This window comes from Xyrauchen texanus, chromosome 25 (assembly GCF_025860055.1).
Source record: "Xyrauchen texanus isolate HMW12.3.18 chromosome 25, RBS_HiC_50CHRs, whole genome shotgun sequence".
Lineage (NCBI taxonomy): Eukaryota > Metazoa > Chordata > Actinopteri > Cypriniformes > Catostomidae > Xyrauchen > Xyrauchen texanus.
The window spans coordinates 20,280,027-20,303,242 of NC_068300.1; the positions used below are offsets into that span (position 1 = coordinate 20,280,027).

At 36.7% G+C, this 23,216-nt stretch overlaps 2 protein-coding genes across 5 annotated transcripts in view; one reads left to right on the forward strand and one right to left on the reverse strand.

The window, feature by feature from the left end:
• The window catches only part of LOC127618341 (low-density lipoprotein receptor-related protein 1-like), a 204,399-nt gene extending 191,795 nt beyond the window's left edge, over positions 1-12,604 (forward strand). The window contains exons 86-90 of the mRNA XM_052090702.1: positions 1,462-1,532; positions 5,306-5,399; positions 8,011-8,049; positions 9,066-9,210; positions 10,586-12,604. Coding sequence (XP_051946662.1) covers positions 1,462-1,532; positions 5,306-5,399; positions 8,011-8,049; positions 9,066-9,210; positions 10,586-10,723 — 487 coding nt within the window. The 3' untranslated portion in view covers positions 10,724-12,604. The remainder of the gene's footprint in view (positions 1-1,461; positions 1,533-5,305; positions 5,400-8,010; positions 8,050-9,065; positions 9,211-10,585) is intronic.
• A 133-nt stretch (positions 12,605-12,737) lies between these two features.
• LOC127618343 (formin-like protein 3) overlaps positions 12,738-23,216 on the reverse strand; it is a 69,262-nt gene continuing 58,783 nt past the window's right edge. For 2 of the 4 annotated variants that reach the window (XM_052090707.1, XM_052090704.1), the window contains 6 exons: positions 22,028-22,188; positions 21,842-21,943; positions 19,815-19,907; positions 19,309-19,432; positions 16,810-16,941; positions 12,738-14,749 (listed from right to left, as the gene is read on the reverse strand). In XM_052090707.1, the coding sequence (XP_051946667.1) occupies positions 16,850-16,941; positions 19,309-19,432; positions 19,815-19,907; positions 21,842-21,943; positions 22,028-22,188 (572 nt within the window). In that variant the 3' untranslated portion in view covers positions 12,738-14,749; positions 16,810-16,849. Of the gene's footprint in view, positions 14,750-16,286; positions 16,333-16,809; positions 16,942-19,308; positions 19,433-19,814; positions 19,908-21,841; positions 21,944-22,027; positions 22,189-23,216 lie in introns of all 4 variants that reach the window. The other 2 variants (XM_052090705.1, XM_052090706.1) reach the window with 2 other exon arrangements.

Below are 23,216 nucleotides of genomic sequence, written 5' to 3' on the forward strand. Positions count from 1 at the left end.
TAAGTCTCAGGATTGGGTATCTGTTTCATGACGTTTTGAGTTACATTTAGAACAAGCTTCAGTTGGTAAAAAACAATTATACTTGTATTACATCAAGTCTTGTATTAAATTTTTTTTAAATGGTTAAAAGCCTTGCTTATGGAAGATACACAGCAATGGTTAATATCATTAATATAAAAATGTAAAGCACAGAATTGTTTCTAAAGAGTTCAGAATATTTTCCCCTAAAGGATTTATTTATATAGATGATTAAAATGGTCCCAGAACTTAGCCTTGCGGTACCCCCTGTTACAATATTAATGCATAGATGAAAAACCATATACCTGAATGGCCTAGTTCAATCCTTGAAACAGCTGAAATACTAGCCTACAGCTTGATAAATAATAAACATATGTCAAGATGCTATATTAGCATGTGATGGTCCACTGTAGGCCTGCCACTATTATTGTGCACTTCAAATTCCAATCCCATTTTACTAATGGAATTTTAAGCGAATATAGAAATGGCATTAACGGTACATTTTGATGTCTCATTTTCCGGTGTTATTGCATTATATGATCACTTCAAATGAACTCGGATTGTCTCACTGAGCTGCAACAAATACTGCATTCACGTCAGCTCCCGAAGAGCACGTGAAATTTAACTACTTCTGTAGCGCTATGCAAAGATTTGCACCAAACTCCTTCGGAAAAATATTAGAGGATTTTAAAGTGAACAAAAAGTGCTCCGGTTTCACTTTAATTTAACACTTGCGTATTGGCAAATGTTCTTGGCCATTGTGGGTTTATGCACATTAACTCTTTTTGGTGAGATGAAGAATAAATATAGTTTTCTTTTTTCAAATATACAAAGAATCTTAAAGGTTGTCCTTTATGCAAAATAAGGGTTTTGGTGTTTAATCAGAGAGGTTTGAAATAGTGTGTGAAATTGAAGAATTTAGGATATGAATATATTACTATTGCATAAAATTATATCATATATTTAGGTTGGCTGATTTCCAAAAACAGTGTAAATTTAAAATGAACCAAGACAAAAGTTGCTCTATTTTAGTTTAAATTTAAAGTTGCCAGACTAAATAGACATATTTTTAATAAAAAATACAATATTTTTCATGTCGTTCTGCACCTGTGCAATATCTTTGTTTTTAAAGCCTTAAAGGAAACAACAACAATCCCCATTCTGACTTACTCCTTAAGGTGAAAGAAACACACACACACCATAATAATTGACAATTTGTATGACAATTAATCATCATAATCATAGAAGCCCTAAAACAGACAGTCATAATAATCACAATTATTTGTTAACCAAATTTCATAATTGTGACAGCTCTACTCCAATGTTTTAAATGCTGACAATTCATAAAAAAATAGAGAGACAATGTTTAGATTTTTAACCAAGGTTAAACTAAACATCTCTAAAGGTTGCCATTGATTCAAAGTATGTATGTCTGTTGTCTAGGTGTCACGCAGGCTGGGAAGGTTTTCGCTGTGCCCTCAATGTTGCCCCTGTTCAGACCTCAGACTCTGGAAGTAAGTGCCAGCAATCTCTCTCTCTCTCTCTCTCTGCTCTTCTTTGTCTTATCAGGGCAGTAATAATCTACAGTTGAAGTCTGAAGTTTACATACACTTAGGTTGAAGTCATTAAAAAAAATGTTAACCACTCCACAAATTTCTTTTGTTTATGATTAACAGTTTTTATTGATTCAAAGATGACAAAAAAAAACATATACAATGAATCAACATTTAACTCCTACTACTACCCCACCCTGACCCCAAACGAACAACCCCATGGTCTTACATGAGTACACACAGACACAAAAAAAAAAATAAAAATAAATATATATATATATATAATCCTATAGCTCTAAAACTACGCATCTCTCTCTCTGCAGTCCCTCTCTTAGAGTCACCCATCAAATAACTACCCCATTTCCCATTAAATTAATCCCAGATCCCCAGCCATCTACACGACACCTCCTCTGCCAACCTCCCCATCTCCTTGCACCACTCCCAAATTGAGGGCTCTCCAACTGACTTCCATCTCCTTTAAACAATCTGCCTGGCTATCATATCACTGGTCAGGACCCAATTTTTTATGTATTTATCTCTTACGTCGATGACCGCCCATCACCCAAAACACAGAGTCTGGGACAAAGCTAAATCCGAGTGCCCAACACGTCACATACAAAACTCTGAACTTCAACCAAAATTCCTAGATCTCAGCACACCACCAAAAAACATGGGCCATGTCTCCATCCTCCTATTGGCAACACCAGCTAGTGGGTGTGCCTTTAAGACCAAGCCTATACAATCTAGAGGGGTTTCCATAGAATCTATGTACAATCTTGAATTGCATAAGTCGCACCTATGTATCTCTAAATACAGACTTGACATTCTTCAGAATCATAGCCCACACTCCCCCTCTAATACCAAATTAAAATCTTTCTCCCACAATCTCTTGATAGAAGTTGAAGCTCCATCCCCCAGACTCTGAACTGATACACAATCTTGGGTTCAGCCATATGCTAGAGGCAGCATTTAAATAAATGTTTGAGTTAAACACTCTGGACACTTTTGTCCATACCGAATGCAAATGTGAGATAATGGGGTGTAACTTAACTTCTCCGGTTAGTTTGATAGAGAGGCTTTGCAATGGCAAAATAGGGGCAAGAACTTCCTTTTCAATACAAAACCAGGGAGGGGCTCTCTCAGGTGGAAGCGATCAATGAGCCAAATGTCTGAGTCCGAATGTATAATAATAAAACAAAATCTTGGGAAGGCCTAGCCCACCTTTGTCAATTGGCAAATGTAATTTGTTGAAATGCAATCTAGGATGATTACCATTCAAATATAAGTCTTTGCTATGCTATCAAATTGCTTGAAATAAGAGAGGGGAACATCTACAGGAGAGATTGTAGCAGGTAGTTGAATTTTGGAATACAAATCACTTCAATAACATTAACCTTAACAATCATAGATAAATGTAATGAAGCCCACCTACTCACATTGCTCGAAAATCTTTTTATTAAAGTGTCAAAATTAACTCTATTCTAGAATAAATCTTATGGACTGATGAAAAAAAAATTATAGTCCCCTACCAGTTATAAAATAGTTATAAAGTTATAAATGGTTCTAAAGTCTCCAAATATCTGTTAGACCAAGATTTTTACACATCCTGTGAAGCACCAGTGATGCTCTAAGGGGCTTACACACTTTTGCTTCACTATGAGTCAAAAGATTAAAGTCGCATCCCAATATTATATCGTGAGGGGTCTCAGCGGTTTGCAACATCCCTTCAAGATCTAAAAGAAAAACTTGATAATCAGCGTTAGGTGTGAAAATATTAGCCAAAATCGACCTTTTCTCCTGAAATTCTGCTAAAACTATAATGAATCTTTCTAATGTATCGTTAATCTGTTTGAGACATTTGAATTGTAGATGTTTACTTTACAATGTAATGACTCCCCTGCTCTTACTTGAGCTAGCACTAAAGAAAACATATCCACCCCATATGTACCCACATTTTTCAGCTTCCTCCTCCATATTTACGAAAATAAATAACCTTCCTTCTTTTTATGGGGTGCCCCAACCCATTCACATTCCACGTGGAGAGAGAAAATACGCTCAAATAAACATTTGACATTTTGACATATTAGAAAAAATTGATTGTGTATCAAAAACTAAATTATAAAGACCACATTCCAACATTAGAGCTACAAAAAAAAAACTGAACTTCCCCCAAAACAAAAAAAAAAAAACAGAAAAAAGAAAAACATGTGCATTAAACCCACACATGACAGCTGGATGCCAATTGGCATCCATCCCTCTAACTCAAACAGTCCATTTACGTCTGCGAGAGCCCCATGACAACTTTGCCATCGGATTGCTCAACTTCTGTTTCTCTATACAAATTTTGTGAGACAGAATTACACAACAGAAAATAAACTCTACCCAATAGGCAGGATAAACACAAAGATGTGTAAATTCCTCCACATAACTGTTCCGATGGTCTGATCCTCCACAAAACAAACTCCAGCCACTAGACGGAACCAGCACACACAAAAAAGTTGCTCTGTACTTTGGACAGTCAATAATATGTTCAGTGACTCAGGCTCACTTGGCTGTTACGTGTGCAAAAACAAAAAGCCCTAAACACTCCGATGTTTTGCAAGAAATATTCCACAGAACAAACTCCAAACAATAGGAGGCGTAAGAACAAAGAACATGCAGATTCAGCCACAACTGTCCCGTAGGAGTGTTACTCCACAAAACATACTCCGGCCGCTAGGTGGAACCAGCACAAAAAGAAACAAAGAAGCTGCCCAACTTTCTCGAACAGTCAAATTAATGTTCAGTGAGTCAGGTCCACTCGATGATCTCAGAAATTTGCTTGAGGATTTTGAATTCTTTGACACATTGGCTTCATAGAACAGTTATGGATCAGGGTGTATCGACTTTCACCGGTTTATGACCTAATTAGTATTAAAAACTAGCAAAGTGTGCAGAGCTCGCCATTCACACTTCCATCCCCCACATGGCGCCATGCGACTCCCCCACTCCACAGATTTCATATTAGCAAACTATAGTTTTGGCAAGTCGTTATAAGTTTTACAACAATTGTTTACAGACAGATTGTTTCACTTTTAATTGACTATATCACAATTCCAGTGTGTCAGAAGTTTACATACACAATGGAAACTTGTCCATAGCACTCTGCTGTTGAAAATTGTGTTGATATATTGAAGCAACATCTCAAGACATCAGTCAGGAAGTTAAAGCTTGGTTGCAAATGGGTCTTCCAAATGGAAAATTACCCCAAGCATACCTCCAAAGTTGTGGCAAAATGGCTTAAGCACAACAAAGTCAAGGTATTGGAGTGTCCATCACAAAGACCTGAACATTTGTGGGCAGAACTGTGCGTGAGCAAGGAAGCCTACAAACCTGACTCAGTTACACCAGTTCTGTCCGGAGGAATGGGCCAAAATTCCAGCAATTTATTTTGAGAAGCTTGTGGAAGGCTACCCAAAACGCTAAACAATTTAAAGGCAATGCTACCAAATCCAATAAACTGTATGTAAACTTCTGACCTACTGGGAATGTGATGAAAGAAATAAAAGCTTAAATAAATCATTCTCTCTACTATTATTCTGACATTCTTAAAATAAAATAGTGATCCTAAAGGACCTAAGACAGGGAATGTTTTCCATGATTAAATGTCAGGAGTTGTGAAAAACTGTTTAAATACATTTGGCTAAGGTGTATTTAAACTTCTGACTTCAACTGTATGTCTCCTCTGTGTGTAGATACTGCATCAGTGGTCATCCCAGTGTTGTTGCTGCTCTTGCTAGCACTGTTAGTGGTTGGTGCCATCCTGTGGTACAAGAAGAGAATGCGTGGGTAAGTAAAAATACCAAATATCTAAAGAGACTCTATGAATCAGTTCCACATTCTGGATCTAGTTGTACTTAATTGGTTTAGTCAGGGTATCCACGGGTCATTGAAAAATATTAAAAGGTATTAAATCATTTTGGTGAAAAATAAGGCCATTAAAAAAAATGTTTTTTTGTTTTGTTTAAACATTTCCTCTTTGGATCGTAAGGTTGTATGAAAACCTTATGAATGAAAATCTTTCATGCTTCGCAGATAGCAGAGATTATAGTGGACGTGCGGTTTTCACGTGTAGGTTCAGTGCAAAGTCTTTCTTGCAAGTCAGCCCACTGTCGGCCATCTTTGAAACGCTATTGATTCTATTTCCTGTCATGCAAGTGCACCTCCTATCTACTTGAATGGGGGGACACTGAAATCTCAAAAATTGACAAAGATTGCTATCAAAGAACATATTTCAGTCCACAATCAAATCTGACAATAATGGTATCATAAATTGAGATTCTTTAACTCATATTATGCTAAAAATAAAAACAAATTAATAAAACACACGCATTTTAGAGTTGATTGACAGGTGATGTCTGTATCTAAAAGGTGATTGGCTCTTTTAACTGTAAGGCAGAACTTCCTTTCTATGTTTGTTGACCTTTGGGCGTTCAGGGTTCTTTGGTTGAGCATTCCAATTTCTCGCATTAATATTAATAGATGTGGCCCATCTCTGCTAAATAATCTCTGGCTCAGTGTGCATATGCGCTGGTCCCGTGAGTGTTCCCCATTAATTTTCTCTATTGTCAGTTCAACATTAACAGACTGGGCGATTAAATGAGAGAAGAAATGTTCAGTAAGTTGTACTGTATGTTTCAACATACCCTCAGACTCAGAGGTTCATTCATGTTTTTTTCATGCTATAAGTTGGAGTGAAAGAGCATTGTTTGTTTGAATGGCCATCTACCGCAATCTGTCACAGACACCATTAAAGAGTATAAATACAACATTTATGGTTTGAATTTCGAGATAACAGTGACATTGTTTAAAAACTACATCTGACTCAAATGATGGAGCGTGACACTATTTGTGCATCTCTAGATGTAACTGCCGCTGTCCTGTGCTTTCACTCTGCGTTGGTGTGTGTGTAGATAATGAGACGAGATGCCGGTGATCTCGTTTTTAAAAATAAAAGTCCCACATTGAAATAACTAATTTTAAAGTTAAAACGAACATGAATTAGTGGAAAAGTTAGTAAAATATCTTACAAAACAGAATATTTTAGGATATCACACGATATATTGAATTTACTTTATATTCAAAAACTTGCACAAATACACATAAAAATACAAATAATTGAAGATGAGTATTATTTTCTGCTACATAGATAATGCTAAAACTGTACGTATTAAATGCGGTCTTCAACAAAATACTGCTAGGTTTGTGATATTTGGAGAATATATCTGATATCTGGTGGAAGCGCTTTCCACCACTGAGAATATGAATGATATGAAGAGCGACTTTGTGACACATTGCAATGGAACAACCCGGTGTCGCTTATTCTTAGATGGCAGGGATCGAGAGGGGACATAGACCTGGAGGAGTGAATTAAAGAGGGTGCTGTCCTGAAGCCCAGAGTCAAAGCCAAGTTATTATACAAATCCAAAAATGTGACATCACAGAAAAGGAGATGACTGTGTTTAACCAGATTTAAAATGAGGAACAATGTAAACTGTTCAGTAAACACTGCCCATTCCAAGTCTGCCAAAATAAAAGCTCAGAGTGAAGGTGAAGTAATTACTACAGAAATATATTACTATTATATAAAAACACATCTCATCCTCAAAATTAAAAAAAAACTTGAAAGGAACCCACAATGATTATTAATAATATAATCAAATAATATTCAAATGGGAACCAAAAAAGTGAGTGAAATTTTACTGTAATGTTTGCACAAAAATGTTTTAGTAAAAATATATGTTGGTAAATACTACTATTTATTAGGCCAACAGAATTGCTGTATTGGTGCAAATAAATAAACAGCAACTGATTCATTGCAGTCTGAATTGATGTGGTGTCCCAGAACAGTGGTAAAACACTCATTCAGTTTGAATGAAGATATTTGCCAGCTTTTTCAAACAATGTTCCCCGAAATAGCAAAAATAAAGCTCAGATAAAGCAAAAAGTTTCAGGTGTGGCATGACAGCATATATAATTCAATTTGTTTTTGTTCAAAGAGAAGCTTGTTGGTAGTGTCAATAATGCAAGGCCGTTTGTGCTCATGTTTGACAAGAGCCTCAATGTGTTCACTAAAAAAACAAATGGATGTTTATGTAAGTTTCTGAAGCGACGTCCAGTCGAGGTAACTTGTGTTCAGTATAATAATGAACATAAATGATGAACTTTTTTATTTTACTTAATACATTTAAACCTGGGCTGGACAATGAAACATTTAGCTGCATTTTAGCTTTGATTGAAGTTAACATAATATTGTATTTTTTTTTTAACGCATATATTCATTTTATAGTTTCTATAGAATCGCTGCAGAGTGTCACGTACCCCCAGTTTCAGAGCTATACTAAATTTCCAACTCTCTTTCTCTCTCTCTCGGTGGTAAAACTGCATCTCTTTCTCTCAGGTCTGTGAGGCGGGGCAAGCCCAGCTCCAGATGTTCGCGGTAACACTGACTCTTTAATAGCAGGGTCTCACCCCCCCAACTATCTTTCTCTCTCTCTGTTTCTGTTGCTTGATCCTGTGCTGTTACTGTTGTATTCCTGTGCTTTTTACCAAATATAAACAAAGGGATCTGTTGACCAACATTAACATGGATCAACTTTTTGGTGCAAGATGCAGCATTGGGTTGTGTCCCGTCCCTCAATCCTCCTCCTCGCGCCATCCCTTAGACATGTGTTTGTTTATATCTGTCTGTTCATGAGAGCATTGTCGCTGTGCTTCAAGTGTTTGGCTCGTCATTGACCGTAGTGGACCATGTCTCAAAGTGTCATGGCTCCTATATGTGTCTATATATATGGCAGGACAGGCCCTGGTGGATGTTAGATATATTTCTGGCTCTGTTTACACCTGGTATTAAGATTTGTCTCTGGTGTGATTGGATTTTGAGGAAAAGATCCCTGATATTTTTTTACTACAAACATCATTCACAAGGTCAATGTGTTACTGCATTTTGATTAAAAAACTGTACGTGCTACTTCAAGTTTTCTGATCAGACATATCATTTCTGTTTCTTTTAAGTTTAAAGTCTTGTTTTAGCAATGCAATTTGCTATACAAGTGAGCATATTGTTCATGACAATTATTACTGCCAATGCGATGCGGTTACATGCATTTTTGAGTGATCTGATCACAATAACCTTTCCTCCACTAATAAACTAATTTTAATACCAGGTATAAACAAGGCCAATATGTCATGGCTCTCATACATATATATATATATATATATATATATATATATATATACATCATATATATATACACACACACACACACACACACACACACAACAGGAGAGGTCCTGGTGGATGCAAGCTCTCTGTGTTTGTGAGTTGCTTGAAGATAGGCTACTTTGTGTTTGCAAGTGTACTGTAAATTCTTGTGCTATTGCTCAACCTGCAGAGGCATGTTGAAAAGAAGCTTGAATAAAGATGTAATGGCACACTGGTGTTTGTGTCCACAGTGCTAAAGGATTCCAGCACCAGAGGATGACCAACGGAGCCATGAATGTTGAGATCGGGAACCCGGCTTACAAGATTTACGAAGGGGAGCCTGACGATGATGCAGGGGAGCTGCTAGACTCCGACTTCAATCTGGATCCAGATAAGGTGATACTCTAAAATTACTTTCATTGCCAATATTAACATTAGTCCCAATTTCAAAGGTGTTCTGTTAAGTTTTGGTTTGACCTCCTGAAACCAGAATGTGACTGCTGGGTAAATTTTCCATTTCCCTTTTTGATTTGTAACTAGTAGCACCTAATAAACATGCAAATAAAACAATTCTAAATATTTCTAGGGCAAATAGTTTTGTGTGTACAGTGTGGAGAGCGGCACTAAGTTGTGAAATTTTCAGTAATACCAACCTATATAAAGTCAGATTTATTGTTTCCAGGAGTGTGGGTTATTCATGTTTTTGAGACGTTGCTGACCATAATTCATTCTGATTCAAAGTAATGGCCAGCATCCTCCAATCACTGGCAACCATGTTGAAATAAAATTATACATTAATATATTCTGAATCTATGTACTGATTAACATTGTCCCATGTATGCCAAACATGTTGAGTGGTCAAAACATCATCTGCAGCCTGAAACTGAACTTTTGATGGGAAGTTTGGATTGAATACACTTAGCTCCATAGAGAGCTATAGGATGCTCCCTTGCTCCCTAATTATTGAATGACTTGACCTCCAGTTTTGTTAACAGTTTGAAATGCACCTTATTTGGGTGGATTGGATGGAGGGATGGTGGCGTAGTGGGCTAAACACATAACTGGTAATCAGAAGGTTGCAGGTTCGATCCCCACATCCACCACCATTGTGTCCTTGAGCAAGGCACTTAACTCTAGGTTGCTCCAGGGGATTGTCCCTGTAATAAGTGCACTGTAAGTCGCTTTGGATAAAAGCGTCTGCCAAATGCATAAATGTAAATGTACATTTTCATATTAACTCCATATAAAGATTCCCACTGATTCTCAATGTGAAAATGGATTTCTATGGATGAAATGCGCTAAAGTACACATTAGTGTACATTGTGTTTAGCAGTGTGGTGTTTTTCAACTAATCACTCAAATTTATCTAGAGACATTTTTTGTTGATGTAGTTTTGTTGCCATTCTCCCAAAGACAAACTCTGCTGTGTTTTGTCACATGAACTGAGATCAGTCAGTTTAATTGTATTTAAATTATGCGTTCTGTATAGCGGAGCCAAAATACAACGTCCAAGCATGTGAACAAGGGGTTGCACGAGGATAAGTCTTAAGTACATAAGTACACTTCTTACCATGGTAATGTCACTGTAATGCACAGCTTGTAATTATTGCATGAATTTACCACTGGCCATTTGTGATTGGCTCACCTGAGACATTACTACTAGGTATAAATAGGGTCTTGCAGCAGTAAACGTACTGCAAACTTCCCATCTAATTGTTGTATAACCCTTGTGACTTCATGTCTCCTCACCCTGTATTTTTTTCCCCCACAGCCCACAAACTTCACCAACCCCGTGTACGCCACACTATACATGGGCGCTCATAACAGCCGTAACTCTCTGGCCAGCACAGATGAGAAGAAGGAGCTGCTCTCTGCAGGGGACGAGGACATGGGAGACCCACTGGCGTAAAGCTGCCTGAATCCACAGCTGTACACCTACCCACACAAACGCCGACCTTTATGCCTTTACACATCAGAGGAAAAGCAACAAGAGAGCAAGAACACTGTACAAAATGTAAAAGAAAAGAAAAACATGAAGGACAACTTTTGTAGGTGATTGCAGTATTATATTTTATTCTTCGAGAAATCCTTCTGGTCAACGAAAGAATGCATTTTCTATACATAGACCCTATATCTTTTTCTTTTCTTTAAACTTTTGCTTAGTTCCTCACCCCTCCCCTCCATGTAGCCACTACCTCTGTGCTATACCAGATGCCAGCAACAAAATGGGAAAACTTCTGTTTGATTTTAAGTTTATTTTTGTACAAATTGTTTAGAGATAAGCGTTTCTTTTGGGAACAGCAAAATTGCCAAGTGTTGCTAATTAAATAATAAGGGAGGGGAGAATGGCAAACTGAATGATACTGATGCTGACTCAGTCTGTGTCCGATTTTTTATATGGCTGAGAAAGGATATGCGCAGGAGGCGTGTATGTGTGTGTACAGTATGCTTGTGTATGTGTGTTATGATGCGCAAGACACGGACGAGTCAGCATCGCTTTTATTTCTATACTGTTATCTCAGTGAACAACACATACGATGATTGTCTTACTCCTTGCACAGATTGATTTTATATATATTTACATATATAATTAACAAAAAGTGTCTTGACGTATATACCCAGGAATACAAGTAGACACCCATACAAATAGCAGTATATAGCTGTCTTTTTTTAGCTTTTGTTTTTACGGATGAAAAAATGCAAAATGTGGCACTATGATGTCATAATGGGATAATGAACAATGGAATTAATTGAAACAGATGGCCAATTCCAGGGTGTGTTATCAGTGGCCTTGGTGTGTATGTAAGCAATCAGGTGTCAGCGAGCAGTACGTTCAAAGGAACGAGATGCTTGTCTTCCAGTGTGCCGGAAACAACCAGACAAATGCAGAGTTTGCGTCTGCCTTCAGTCGGTGTGGCTTCAAGAGAACTGTTCCATACCACTTCAGTGGGAGCTGTATGTCACTTTTAGTTTGAATAGTTTTGTGTCTTATGGACTTTTATGCTAAATGTAAGTGCATTCCTGTGAGATTCATGTGGATCCAGTTGTAACTCACTGCCTTGCTGCTATTTTATCACTTTCTCATCTGCCTGACCTGTAGAGAGACTCAGCCAGCCCTGATGCTGCCGAGTCTCCACTGCTTCTAACGGTGGTAACCCTTCTTAGGCTGGTGTGCTATAGGCTAATGCATGGATCCAACAACAGCAAAAAGACTTGTTGCAGCTCAACTGATACATATTAACAGTATTTACTGAGCATCTGGACTAAACATAAAGTGTCTGCTTTGTTTACGATCAAATGTAATATAGCTTGGCACATTTTTTTTTTTTTTTTTACTTTAACGGATGAATAGTTTCTCAAAACCCTTCAGCCATTTCGTAGTTTTGTTGGTTATTTTGTTTAATTTTTTTATATATATATACACACACACTCAAAATAATTAAACCGCTTTTATCGTAGAAATGCATGGTGGCTCAGCCCTTCTTTTGTAGAGACAGAGTAATGTTTTCAATTTCAGCTGGAGAACTTTATCAATTACAAAAAAATAACAGATATATTGAGAAATAAAAATGTGTACAGAAAAAATTAGAAGTGGTTACTGGGTTGGTGCTCTACTGTAGCTTGGCAAAGGGTGCAAGTTTTTTGTTTCCCCACATGATACCACTGGTCAAAGTTTACAAATCACAGTTGTTTGGCAAGTAAGATGCAGGTCTTCCTTGAAATCTGCAGTATTTATAGATGGCCTTAAAGTCTCACTAATAAAACAAATAATATTGATTTCATTAATTTTGTAAATTAAGCTTGTACTGTATTTATTAAAAACAAAATACACAATACTGTGGATATTAATATACAGAAAAGAAATGTACATTATTTAAACTGAATTGAGCCAATATATTGATGTTTTGTGGTGAAGTCAAATGTGAGTCTCAAATATTTTTATTCAACAAGATCTACAAAATTATGACATTTCCACATTTATTGAATATCCAAGTAACTGCTGCAGTTGGACTGTTGGTCCAAACCAACTAAATAACATCCACATTTTGGTACATTCATCTTTTTTGTGCTTTTCCTCCCAAATGGCTTGATTTAGTTTATTCTGTGGGCTAACATGATCAGAGTCTAAGAAATCATTAAAGGGATAGTTCACCCAAAAATGAAAATTCTTTTTTGAATTTTCAGTTTTGAAATCTTTTTAATTAAATAAGAAATGAAGATACAAAATCTAAAAGATTAACATTATTAGTGTTGTATTTGAGTACTTCTCTTGAGCTTTAGTTAATATGCAGTGTCATACTGTAATATGTCCCTTTTATAAAGGCCCACTTAAGACAATCATAAGGAATTGCTGTGTATTCAATGCTAGTGCTGGGAATAACATTTATAGTTTTTCCATAATCAAATTCCTCTCTACCCTCATAAAACATTTAAACATTTTAATGAACCGATATTGTTGGTCTAAACTTAATGGGGTCTTTCCTACAAATAATGGTTTTCCTTCATTATATTACTGTTTTGGGCAATAGTTTTTGTTAACTAATGTACAAATTGCTCACCCAAAAGATTCAGTTCTGTCATCATTACAATTCTTGAGTGTTCTGACAACCAAATGCATTTATATACATAAAAATCTGTGTATTCAATCTGCAGGGTAAGAGAACGGAAAGTTTGTTGTGCTAGGAAAAGTTTCATGGTATGGCATGAACTACATTATGTTTCCTCAGGTACAGGTTACGCATGTCAAATGCTAGCAGTTTAACAAGTCCAGTCCATTTAAAGGGCCGGTGAGGACAGAGGCACCATCAATACAAGGTCAGTAAAACGTTCCTTATTCAGGCCGTTTCGTTAAAGCTACATTGCATTTTTTGGGATAATTACATATTATATTTACATTAAGTATCGGAAATGTTACAACATTTGGATTAACACAAAGGTATAAACTTAGATACATCATGATTGGCTATAAGAAATAATACTGACTCAACAGAAAGGCACTTCTTTATAACCATAGTACTTGTCTAGGTTAAAATACTGGAGACAAACTAACATGTTCCAGGTAGTTCAATGAGATTAAAGGGATCGTTCACCCAAAAATTTACATTCTGTCATTTATTTACCCTCATGTTGTTCCAAACCCATATGATTTCCATGGAAATGGAAGATGTCTCAGTCACCATTCACTATCATTGCATCTTTTTTCCCCCATTAAAATGAAAGTGAATGGTGACTTAGGCAAAAATTCTGCCTCCTTTTGTGTTATATGTAAGAAATAAAGGCATACTGGTTTGGAAGAACCGTAGGGTTAGCAAATTATCCCAGAAATGTCATATATGGGCGAAGTATCCCTTTAACAAATATTTTGAGTTCATAGTTTATAAAGCGCTGTACAAACGGGCTCTGGACAGGAAGTCAGCATCAGTCTGACCTCACTGCTCGATCCCACTGTCAGAAAGTCATGCTTAGATTGCACAATATGAGGAAATCCATGTTAATGGGAGTAAAATCTTTTTGAAAAGCAGACCAGTCTCACTGCTGTCTGTTTTCTCTTTTCTTTGCAACTCAATCCACAACTTTGCACAGGAGAGCACTCCGGTGCCAACACATGCCTCTATTGATGCAACTCCGGATATGTTTGCATGTGTTCATGAGGACAGTGTGGTAGCCCTGATGTTTTTTGACTTTGTTGACAGAGCCTCCAGTGCAGAATACAAAAAGGATTTCCATAAATAAATAATAACTATTCCACCCCTAAAATGAAAGGCATTGGTTTGGTCCTGCACTTCCCTCAGTCACTGTGATTTGTAGGAGGATGCCATTTCAGAAGAAAGCAGGGGGAGGGTAGCAGAGTGTGAGTGTGTAAGGGGTCTTTAGGGTCGCTTCCACCCATTCCGGATCACCGCGTCAGCTCGCAGGAAGGGCTGGCTTCGGAGATCTATGAGTGTGGAAGGGAGAGAGTTAGATTTAGATCAGGGAACACTCAGGTTAACAGGGATCATAATCAAGTTTTGAGCTGAATGCAATAGTTATCTATAAAAAGGTAGCAGGAACTGTCTTAAGAGAACAATTCAAATCCCTTAAGATTGTCTTTCTCATGTGAAAAAGGAAATAATGCATCATGTCCAAACTTTTCTTTTCCTTACAATGAAAGTAAACCGTGACCAGTGGCTATCAAGCTCCAAAAAGGACATAAAAGCACCATGAATATTTTTAAACATGGTATTCGTAATGTACCTAGTTAGACGGTGCCCTGTATAATTAACAGCATTAACTGAGAATTTCTTTCATATGTAAACAAAATGTACATTATATTGGAAATATACCCATATGAATAGATATCTAATCGAAATTGGAATCCAATCGAACTGAGAATTGGAATTGAATCAGGAAATCTGTATCAATACCCATTCCTAGTCTGTTTTTAGAATACTTGTACCATATCGTAGAAGTTCTATTTGACAGCCACTGGTCACTGTCCATTTAGATGTATGGAAAAGAGCAGCTTGCACATTCTGCAAAATCGGTAATTATCTCCATTTGTGTTTCACGGAGGAATAAACTATTTGGGTTTGAAACAACAAGCGTGAATTATCTTTGATTTAAAAACTAGTAATTGAATATCAATCTCAATAACCGCTTCCAGTACAAACTTCAGGTACTATTAAGGCCATGAATCCTTTCAATGGCTCTGTTCTTATAAAAATACACTGTAAACCACTAACAGTGACAAACACGTCACTTAAAGACAAAAAAAAAAACATGAAGACATTCAACATTCTAAATAAAAACACAGTGAATATTTTTTCCATATGTTTGAATGGACAGTGTTCAGCAAGGTCTTGGAAGTCTTTGAAACTGCATGTTACAATCAGAAAAAGCAGCAATGTACCATTACATGTAGACCTTGCTGAACACTACATAGATTTGCATGCTTGTGATAAAGAATGACCATATAGCAGAGGATGTAAACACATTAGCAAGACAACGCAGCACCAAGATACAGCAGACAAACAAAGCTTTTCATGCAGCAAAGACTGATTACAAGAAAATAGAGGTTTCATTCCTGAACGGGTTTCCTTTCCAAAAGACTTAAATACTGGGAAACTTACTAAAATAATAAAAATAATAATTTTAAAATAAAGTTAAGTCTGTGGTAACATTTAAATAATGCGATCATTAAACATTCTTTCACCACCATCAGGTGGCATGTTTTTCTATGCTTCAGTATAAAAAGGTTTGGTAAATAAATCATATATTTACAAAGTTTTATAAAAAAGGAAATGCTTAGCAATGCAAAAAGCAACATTCACATTTAATTTAACTTTCAAAGTAATGAGTACAAAACTGTACACATATGGCTACACGAGCTTCAGCATTGCAGCACTGCAAAAAATGTAGCACTGCTAAAGCAACTGACGGTAAAAAGGCAGACAGGAGCAAAGCGATACGAAGCTCCATGATGCCTTTCTTACCCTCTGTTTATTCTGTGCTCAATTATACTCAGATTAATCCCCTGTTCTGCTAGAAAGGTAAAACAAACAATTATGGGACAAAAGATGAGAGTTAGCAGATGACAAACCAAGTGAAATATAACACAGAATCTCTCTAGACAATAGGACAAATGTGAATAGAAAGGCCCAACTAAGAACACAAAGTCTTCACAGTTTAACTTTAAGAAATAAAAAGCATATAAGCATTAGTGTAAAAATCAATGAGGCGACGTAGCGCAATAGAAAGTTGTTTTTGTATAGCTCATTAATTAATACAAGGAATAACTTTAAGTAAACATTTCAGACAAATATCTGAAAGCACTTTCATTCCATTTGTCATATTCTCTTTAGAAAGATTTGTCAGATCTATAAACAGCCATAGATGCCGTTTCCCACTATCCCATCGTGCTAAGGTTAGTAGATGATGCCGGGTAACCAGAGAAACAGTGGGTCATGCGAGTGTTGTATGCATGCACGTTTGGGACAGGTAAGAGAATGGGACAACCTGCGGCATTAGGGGTAGTATTTTGGGGTATTTTGGGAGGCTAGCAGATGGACTCGTCGAAGAGGTTGGTATCGCAGAAGAAGCGTGAGCCTCGTTTGGCCGTGCGGGCTGTGAAGGGCACACTCTTCAGCACTGAGGGAGGGAGGGAAGCAGGTCAAAGAGAGAAAACGTTACATCTGAGCTTAAGGACAAGCTTATGTTCCTAAAAGAGAAACCATTTTTGCCCTTGTAACTTCTTGGCTTTTTGTATAAGATGTTCAAACTGAAATCAAATGCAACAGGCAGTCAACATATGATCAATGAATCTTTTACCTACATGGGGTCCAAAAGTCCACTAATGAATGTGTTTCTATCTTGCATTTTTCTAATGAAATGCTATTTTCTTTTATTGCAAATTAAATGATCTGCATAATTTGAGTGAAAAGTCTGAATTTAAGAATAAACATGAATGTTAGAATTTCTTAGTATTTGGTATGTCCCCTTTTGTTTTAAAAACAGCATGCACTCAAGAAGTCAAGGACTTCACATGTTTGTGTAAAACCTGATGTTCCATATTATTCCAGCATGATTTGAGAATGTTCCAAAGAGCATCTTTTGTGCTTCAGTGGATGCAAGGAAATCTGAGTTAATGTGATGTCACAAATTGCTTACATTTGATTATGAACCTAGAATTAAAATAAAAAGGAATGTCATTTGGTCTTTTAGTATTACCAAGCATGCAAGACATCTTAAAACCTTCTTTGGTACACCTCAGATGGAAGAAATTGCGATTGTAAAGAAAATGAATGATCATCCTAAGCACAAGAGACACGGATAGACATTAAGGCTAAAATACGAAAGAATACAGGTTATACTGAGACTTCTTAAAACCAAAGCATTAATATAGATTCAATCCTGATTTCTTTGTGACTGGGGTGACAGGAGAGGAGTTAATTCGGCTTCATAATGCTGGAACATTGTTCATGAAATGTTTAAATAAAGAATTTATTATTAAAGGAATATTCCGGGTTGAATAAATGTTAAGCTCAATCGATGGCATTTGTGGTATAATTTTGTGGTTGGTTATCACAAAAAAATTATTTTGACAATAAAAAGTAACAAAATGTAGGTTACAGTGAGGCACTTACAATGGAAGTGAATGGGGCTTATAAAGTTTTGGAGGGTTTAAAGGCAGAAATGTGAAGCTTATAACTATATAAAAGCATTTACATGCATTATTCTGTTAAAACACATGTATTATATGAGCTGTAAAGTTTTTAGGCTAAACTGTCGTTTTAGTGTTTGTTGACATTACATTGCATGGCAACAGAGTTGTAAAATTGGCTATAACTTTACACTGAAAAGGTTTGATTTTATCACACTAAAAACATGTTAACAAGCATATTGCTTTTGTCTTGTGGCAATATTTTTGAAACAGTGAGTATTTTAATGTTTACGGATTGGCCCCATTCACTTCCATTTTAAGTGGAATCCAGATTTTTGCTTTTTATATATATATATATATATATAAATAAAAGGAGGAGCAAGTCAAAATAATTTTTTATGGTTATATAATATTATGCCACAAATGCTGTCAATTGAGCTAACTTGTATTGAACCCGGAATATTCCTTTAAGTATATTTTACTTGTGCACAATTTTTAAGAGCAATTTCCTGAAACTGCAGTATGGCATTGCAGCACCATAATGTCTCATGTTAGAGAGCAAAAATATAAATAAAATAAGGTATATAAGAATTAATAAATAGATACATTTAAATGTTCTTGTCACCAGGCGCACTGAGAACATTTAGTAAATAATTGCTAATTATGTTTTGTAACAAAGAATGACTTTTCGAATGTGTTTTCTGTGCAGATAGTGTATAAAACAGGAAGTGGCCATTCTCAGCCTTCGAGCCTTCTATACAAGGATGAATGATTTATACACCTGCAGTAAATCCCCCACAGCATCTGCAATATATCCATACTTAAAAGGATAGTTTACCCAATAAAGAAAATCCACCTCATTTTCATTTCATGGAACACAAAATGGAGATGTTAGGCAGCATGTTTGCTTCAGTCACCATTCACTTTTATTATGTTGAAAAAAGATGCAATGAAAGAGAATGGTAATGGAGGCTCCCACTGTACCTAACATCCCATTTTGTGTTCCACGGAAGAAAAAAAGTCATATGGGTGGAACGATATGAGGGATGACAAAATTTAAATTTTCTTGGTGAACTATCTCTTGCTCAATAGCATTCTATACACAGTGTTCCACAAGTGCTTGGTTAGTTTGAGATATAATTAACTCATGTAAATAAGTAAATATAATCCCTGAGAGTTTGTTCAAAGTGCAATGTCTCAGTTTTAACTGAAGTGCACTTGAAAAGTGTGGTGCTTGAGCTCCAAGGGCCGTTGTATAACATAACACAGAGTACACTGCTGTTGTGGTGAGCTGTGGACCACTACAGTGATTCTACACCCGTGGCTGATGGGTCCTGTAGTTCGGCCAGGCCCACCTGTGATGATGTCTTCAATGGTGCCATCTTTGCCCTCATATACAGGCCGGTGGTCTTTGGCCTGTTTTCGGCGAAGCTCTGCGATCAGTTCGTGCTGCTGCTGCCTCTTTTTCTGCACCTGGACCTGCAGTCAGAGGAATACATAGATATTATACCAAAACTGCAACAAATGAAAAATAACAAATTAAAGATAACCAGAATTGCGATATATAAAATAAAAGTTCACTTGAGAACTGTTAAATATACAGGCACCAAAATTCCAACCCAAATGAAATGTTATTACTGTTTTTTTACACTGAATTTATTTTTTCTTTTACATTTTTGGGATTTGGGCAAAATTAAAAATATATATATATATTTCAAGAGCACTGAGCACATTTACTGATGGAACAGGGAAACTTATACAATTTTAGCTAGATGATAAATTAAATGAAAAAAGTGATATTTCACTAAATGTTCTGGTGTCTTGTGTTGCTCTGTGATGTGATTTTCAGCGAGAATGGCACCTTGGGGTCGTGCTGTTTGGCCTCCTGTGCTAGTAGTTTTTCTCTCATGGCTTCCTCCTGCTTCTTCCTCAGTTCATTTTCCTCCATGGCCTCCTACAGAAAACAACACCCAGTGCCGGCAGAGAGGTTAGTGTGATGCGGGCCCTGACACTGCATATATACAAGTCACGACCTCAACTAAACAATCACAGCAAAATCTGAGAAGGGATATTGGGATGTGAATATAGACACAGATGCGCACAGACAGATCTTGGAGTTTTTGTGGTTCCTCGTGCAGACTCATAAATCCACCATTAGAACAATGTGAGGAAGAGGTGTGTGTAAGTGTGTGTGTCCGGTTTAGGGGTGGTGAAGGCAAAACTCAGTCTAAACACAGCAGCTGCACTTAAATCTCAGCCCAGCTGCCCCTTCCTGTTATTCAACCTCTGCTAACGTGTTCTACTTCTCCACCCGAGAGCTCTGACGCTCACAGTCCAATAGGAGAAGGAGAAGAATGTAAGAGATGACACTGGACAAAGAATGCTAACAAGGCATCTCATTCAAAGTGTGCACACAAATGACTCTCAAACTATTTACATGAATACAATTATTTATCTGGATAAATTCCATAAGCTTTAAAATACATTGTTTTCATACTTCCAATCAATCTCTTTTTATTGTACCATAGTTTTTAATCCAATTACATATTTCAAATAAATGTTTACTTCATCAAATGTTATAATGTCTGATTCAGCTGGTTGGTTTGATGGCTTAAAACACTTTAATGAAGAATAATTTGAAATCTCAATGGAGAAAATAAATGAGGGAAAAAACCTCCAGAACCAAAATAACTGATGACTCATGAATTGCAGGATTTGCACCAAAAACCTTTCACTTGGCATGCCATAGCATCCACCACTTGGCTACTCCACACCATGTTTACCAAACATGCCAGGTCCCCTCTCAGGTTTATAACATGGTCTCTTCTTCAGAAATTAGTGATTATACAGAGCCACAAACATGTTTTCTCCTAGTCATATTTTGAAGATTCACAATTATTTGCTATCCTGTGCAACTAGTGCCAAGTAGGGATGTCATAAAATATTGCTATATGTATTATTGATTGGCATGATATTTTATCGATATATTTTTTAGATATTGATATATTAACATTAGCCGATATTTAAATTAGAAGCCTAATTTGCGTGCTTTCCAATTCACTCAGATGGGCTTCTCAGTTAGTCTGACGTAATAGCATTGGGAGACCACAAGTGGGTGATATAACAGTTACAGAAGCCGGTCGCGGGAAGGACAAGGCACAGGACTCACACACAAGAAATATCGATGTGACGCTGCAGATGTTAGTCCAAAGTTACAAAAGTTTTGTACTTCTTCAAGAATTAACAATGTTGCATTGATGTGTTTGCAGGTTAGTGTATGAAACTGGTGTAACTGCGCAAACTGAACGATTAGAAATGGCGATGTTTTTATGCAATTTCTCTTTATTTAGCTTTCAATCAAGCTGTCAAACCAAAAATATATACTTGTAACTGAAAATACATTGTGTTGGATATATGAAAGACACTTATACACAATATGTCATCCAATGAGTGTTAGAGTCAATAATCTTTGGCCTTTGATAATGATCTGGGTCAAATTTAATGGGAAACTATGCGAGTTGAGCTTCGTGGCACTGCAGAATTTCAAGCAGCCTTTCGGAGATGCAGCAGCTGCAGTGTGAGCATACCTTCATAGAAAATAATTGTTTAATATTTTAGAACGTGCTATGATGTCTGCTAGACGCATCCGGTGTGCAACCCCCTTTAATTTACCCTTCCGCTCACACTTTAAGAAAGTTGTGTTATGTTTAAAAAGACAAAGACTATTGTGCAACGAGAAGCCCAATTTATATCTGAAATATCTGATATTGATAAACATCGGGAAAATCTTCTGATTATTGATAGATGAAAAATGCATTGATCCCAAGTCTAGTGCCTAGACCTACTATGTGAATAACATGCAGTAATGAATTATAGACCACCACGTACCTTGTAGGCTTTAATGAAGCGCACAAACACTGGAAAAAACACAGAGGGTGGCGTAGTCTTAGGACTCTCGCCAAAGAAAAGCACCACATTGTTGAAGGCCTCCTGGAAATAGATTCAATGAGAGATTCAGTTAATCTGCTTCCTTTTAATTGACTGAAACTGCTTTTAAAAGGATAGATAAGATACCTCAGAAGTCTTGGCATCTTTCTGCAGTTTGTCTAGTTGTGTATCACTGGTTTGCAGGAAGCCTTTGAGTATGGCGTGGTCGTGCAGACTACATTCTCTTCTGACCAGATCCATGCCCTTACCGAGCTCCTTAACATCCAATAACACGTTTTCCAAAGACACTGTGACCATATTCATAAGCAAACAAAATTGTGGCAAATTAGTTCAATCCGATTTGCCATATTAAATCACTGATTGTACAGAGACCTTAGTCAGAGCAGATGCCAATTTATAATGAAACAATAATGAAAATAAGGCTGTGAAGGATAGATGTACAGTTCGGTCAGCTGGTTATACTGTTGTGTAACTTATTGTTGATTGTTCAGCTGATGAAGTTACAAATGCAAGTTCAGGAGGAGTTTGTTCATCTTATCCCAAGGATATTTAAAGGGATAGTTCACACAAAAAATTGTATTCTCTTTTCTCACCCTCATGCCATCCCAGATGACTTTCTTTCTTCTACTGAACACAAAAAAAGATTTTTAGCTCTGTAGGTCCATTCAGTGCAAGTGAATGGTGGCTAGGAATTTGAAGGTCCAAAAAGCATATAAAGGCAGCATAAAAGTAATACATACGACTCAGTGGTTAATACATACTGTATCTTAAGAAGTGATAAGATGGGTGAGATCAGATAAATATCCTTAATATAAAAAATGTAAATCAATTTTTACTAACAATCTCCACTTTCACTTTTATATTGTTCTTCTTTTGTTTTTGGCGATTCATATTCTTTGTGCATATCGCCACCTACTGGGCAAGGATAGTAAAAGAGGACTTAAATATTGATCTTTTTCTCAACCACATCTATCATATTGCTTCTAAAGACATGGATTAAAACTCTGTAGTCTTATGGATTACTTTTATGCTGCCTTTATGTGCTTTTTGGGCCTTAAAACTTCTGACCACCATTCACTTGCATTGTATGGACCAACAGAGCTGAGATATTCTTCTAAAAATCTTCGTTTGTGTTCAGCAAAAGAAAGAAAGTCATACACATCTAGGATGGCATGAGGGAGAGTAAATAATGAGAGAATTAAAATTTTGGGGTGAACTATTCTTTAAGCAGCTGCTTCCCTTGCACTTCTGGAATCCCTCCACCTCCCCATCTCCACCTTTATATTTCATAATGCCTATACAAATTTTTATCTCA